Source organism: Quercus suber, unplaced genomic scaffold (genome assembly GCF_002906115.3).
Source record: "Quercus suber isolate HL8 unplaced genomic scaffold, Cork oak 2.0 scaffold_1697, whole genome shotgun sequence".
NCBI lineage: Eukaryota > Viridiplantae > Streptophyta > Magnoliopsida > Fagales > Fagaceae > Quercus > Quercus suber.
This window is the reverse complement of record NW_027071052.1, coordinates 1-4,416: the sequence shown is the minus strand read 5'-3', so window position 1 is coordinate 4,416 and position 4,416 is coordinate 1. Positions and strand designations below refer to the sequence as shown.

At 33.9% G+C, this 4,416-nt stretch overlaps 1 protein-coding gene across 1 annotated transcript; it reads left to right on the top strand.

The window, feature by feature from the left end:
- Window positions 1-451: 451 nt before the first annotated feature.
- On the top strand, window positions 452-2,125 carry LOC136066057 (BTB/POZ domain-containing protein At3g05675-like). The gene is made up of 2 exons (XM_065769924.1): window positions 452-472; window positions 646-2,125. Exon 2 carries the CDS (start codon window positions 716-718, stop codon window positions 2,009-2,011), a length of 1,296 nt encoding a protein of 431 aa, XP_065625996.1. The 5' UTR covers window positions 452-472; window positions 646-715; the 3' UTR covers window positions 2,012-2,125.
- The last annotated feature ends 2,291 nt before the right edge of the window (window positions 2,126-4,416 follow it).

The window sequence follows — 4,416 nt, the reverse complement described above, 5'->3', positions numbered from 1 at the left end:
AAAAAAAAAAAAAATGAAAAACTCAAACGTGGACGCACACTGAAAACGCAGAGGCCAAACGCCCTCTATGCAATTTACAACCCTTTAGGATTGCACTGTGGTGGTTGCAATATGATGAATTTATTGGCAAATCACTAGCTTTCCTTTGAAATTGCAAGGGTTGTATTTCTGCCTTTGTGGATGTGGAAATGATTCAGCTAAGTAGCATTTTAGTATGGAGGCATAACACCAAAGGAATGCAATATGAAAAATTTATGATAGTTTTCTATCTACCAAGATTAATTATTAGCCTGCTTGAGGTAGCCCTGAGTTTATGTGTTTCAATACATACTTATACATGCAGGGAACATAGGTACATTATCCCAAATGCAGGACCTTTTGTGACTCACATTTAGTAGAGAGACTTGTTGTCGTGCCCATGGAGATATGCACAATGAGAGCTATGTTTGTTCTAGTGTTGCCATCTTTATGTGTATGAATTTGCCATTGGATGTAATTTTATTCTATTCTTCACATTACTAAATATATATCAGAACAAAATTATTGTTTAAAGAATCAAACTTGTCATACTTTTATGGAAGATAATCATATTTTTCAAAGATATGGAATTGTGTGGATTGACTACTATCTTTTTACAATGTACAGTTGCACTTCAATGCAAGATTTGTTCTTCAGATTTCATGAAGTATGAATTTGGCTGTCATCTTCTTCACACATGGACACAGCCAAAGTAGCCAAGACTTGCATACTTGGTGATCGGAACACTAGTGACATTATTATACGGTTGAAAAATAGAGAAGGAAGACCGGAATGGTTCTACTCCCACTCTGCCATTCTCATAAATAGAAGCAAGTTCTTTGCCAGTCGGGTCTCCCTTCCAAACTCTAGTACTTGCATTGAGATTCACTGCTCAGAGTTTGACTATGATGATTATGTTGAACTTTTGAGGTTGCTTTATCTCCCTGTAGACTCAATTCTGGAGTCGTTGGGTTCTGTTAAATCTGCTGTTGGTATTCTTCAAACAGCCATTGCTATACATTGTGAAGATATCACACAGAGCTGTACCCGGTACTTGGAGGCTGTTCCTTGGGACGACAAGGAAGAGGAACTAATTTTAAAAGCAGTTGCTAAACTGGGTCCAATGGCCACGCCCATATTAGCCAGGATCCAACCTGTAGATGCAAGTGCCACAAAAAATGTTTTTGTTTCTGCAGTTCGCTTTGCCATGTCCATTGGCAGGCCATGTCCTCCATTTGGAGATGAGCTCAAGACTTCTGCTCAAGAACAAGTTGAATTCATGCTGGGGGAAGATGAAGATATGCCATTAATTACAGCTGATGATGAAGTAAAATCGGTGGTAAGAATTGGTCTTTCCAACATTTGTTCATCATTTGAGAACGAGTTATCATCACTCCTTTTGGGGTCCAACCTTGTATGTGATACAGCAGAGGATAAAATTTTGCAGACCTTATCCGATATTGAATGGATGTGTAACATACTTCCCAAGATGGATTTAATGAAGGACTTTGTGTTCAAGTGGGCTGAAATCTCTGTGAGTGTTTTAGGGATCATTGAAGATGAGAAACTTGCTTGTGTTATGTGGGGTTTGAAAGTAAAGTTGATACAAGTGACCGGAAAAGTCTTGGAAGCAGTTGGCTATGGCAATGTGATTCTTCCAGCACCATGTCGGGTGCAGTTGCTAAAGACATGGCTCCCTTATATAAGAAAGATAAAACCCATCTTGGATTCAAAGGGTAATGAGGATACAGAATTTCCTTACATGATGACTGAAGACCTTTGCCAGAGCATTGAGGGGGCAATAGTCTCGTTGATACTGTCATTGCCATCAAATGATCAGGCTGATATTCTGGCAGACTGGATGAAAACCGAGCAACTTCGGTTTCCTGATTTGACTGAGGCATTTGAGGTCTGGTGTTACAGAACCAAGTCTGCAAAGAGAAGATTAGTGCAGGGCTTAGACAGTGTTAACAATGCCACTGTCAGCCTCTGAGTTCTCTCTCTGCATTTTGTATTATAATTATTTTCTCAGCTGGGATGTTCTGTGACGATTTCAGTCATGTATTTTGATGGAATTAAGCTCTATTTTTTGTTGATGTTGCTTTAAGTTTCATTTCCTTGTAGTTTCCATGCACCTAACAAGGCTAACATACTCATACTCCCAACATATTATTAAATAGTGGGCATAATTAATAGATGATCATTGCCCAGGTAGGTTCATTTTGGTGGATCATACCAAACAAATAAGAAAATCGATCTGAACTTGCAAAATGGTCTAATATCATTTAAACAACTAGAACATATATTGTTTGGGATTGGAATTCTAATTGAATGTTTCATCCTAAAGACTATAGTGTATGTAAGCACACTAACCAGCTTTAAGAGTGAAAGTCTCATGCGTCACATGGTTTTAGTCATGAATTCTCTTTGTATACTTCTTTTTGGAGAAATAATAACTAAATGAGTTATTATTACTTAACTTTAGAACTGGTTTCTAACTAAATGCACTTAGAGCATTCACATCAGATGTTGCAAAAAAAATGCCATTTTGCCACGCCAAAGACCTACTTTATTATTTTACCACATCATTTTACAACATCCCATTTATCAGATGTTTTATCATTTAATTCTATACATTAAAATAATATTTATTACACATTAAAATAATATAAACAACACAATAAAATAATATATCTAACCCAATAAAAATAAACTGAAGAGAGAGGAGAGAGAAAACAGAATAAAAAAACAATAAAAATTATACCATATTTCGTCCGTACCGTTGCAAATTTGCAACGGTACTGTTCACATGTGGCAAAATTTTTAAGATTTGCCACATCTGATGAAGTGAGTTTTTGGTGTTTGGTGTGGGATATGTGCCAAATATTTAGCATTTGGCACATATCCCACGTCTATTGTGGGTGCTCTAAATTATCATATAAAATGCATAATTTTGTATATTTGTCCTTATATATAATATCTCTAATTAAAATGATCAATAAAAACTTTTCTAATTTTTTTTTTTAATTCTTATAATTCCTTATTTATTAGTGAGAATGGTTATTTGAACTCAAGCAATTAAATCTTTTCTAATACTTGCATAAATAAGGTTATATTAAGATAATTTATCCCAAACTTAAAATTAAAAAATCAATTGTATTTGTACACCTAAAAGAATTTTCACTTTTAAGTCTTATTTTATATTTAAATCATTTGTTTCAGTATTAATTTTATTTAAATGGTTAACACCCTAACTTATACAACTTGAGTAATGTCTCTAATTATATTATGCTTTAGCCTTTAAGAACACATATATTAATATTATACATGAAAAAAATAATAAATTTAGTAATTAAAAAATTTGACAAGCCAAACTCCCAATTCATTAACGAAAATCAATCCAAATTTCAACATTTAAAAAAAAATGAAAAAGAATTTAAGTAAAGATAAACTTACATAGGAATTTGGATTGATAGATCTAATTTAGTCAAATATTATCTATGATCTAAAAAGATATAGGAGGAATTCTAAGAGAAAGTTCACAGGAACCTTAACTTATATTATTTAAAGGATATGGGAGGAATTTCGCATACTAAGATATTAACACAAAGCATAAACATAAATGTTAAAATATAAAAATAGATAAACATTGATAAAGTTTTAACAATTAATAAGTAAAAGTAACCTGGAATTAGATAGCACTACAACACATGGAAGACATGTTTTGAACCAGATTTTTGTAGTGACAGTGTAGATATCTCATTTTATACTTGTTAATAACCTTTGTTCCCCGGCCCCAATGATGAGCTTAACATACATCAACCAAAGGTAATTAAAGAGTTCACATTAGTTCGGAAATAATCATAATTCAAAAGTGCTCAAATCGCTCCTTGAAAATGATGTTGAAAATGACAATTTCTCACTATTATGACCACAACTTTTGCTCCACAAAGAATATTTGAGTGAGATTTGTTTTATTGGAAAGTAGAAATCATGGGCTTTAATTTAAACATAAATTTTGCATGATTTGGATTTATATTTAGTGGGTTATGACCATTTGAAATTGGACAAAAAGTGTAGTCGAAATTAGGGTTTTTGGTATGCATGGGGTTAAGTATGCGTATGCATGCCTCGAACCTACGTACGCAAGCTCGTTCCTAAACCTTCAAAACTTGAGTTTTGGGCTCTAAAATATCATTCTTTGATGGGAACCAGATCCTAGACCCTTGGAAACGTCCAAATGCCTCTTAAAAGCTTTGAAAAACCTAGTTTTAACATATAAACACCCACCTTATGTCTCCAATCCAAACCCTAGCTAGAGAGAGTTTATTTTTGTGCTTCCATATTTTCTAAACCCTATTCTCTCTTTTCCAAACTCACACACATCAACTAGCACCT

What these genes read in the sequence shown, in the direction of transcription:
- LOC136066057 (XM_065769924.1), top strand. Translation starts at nt 716, where the DNA reads ATGGACACAGCCAAAGTAGCCAAGACTTGCATACTTGGTGATCGGAAC.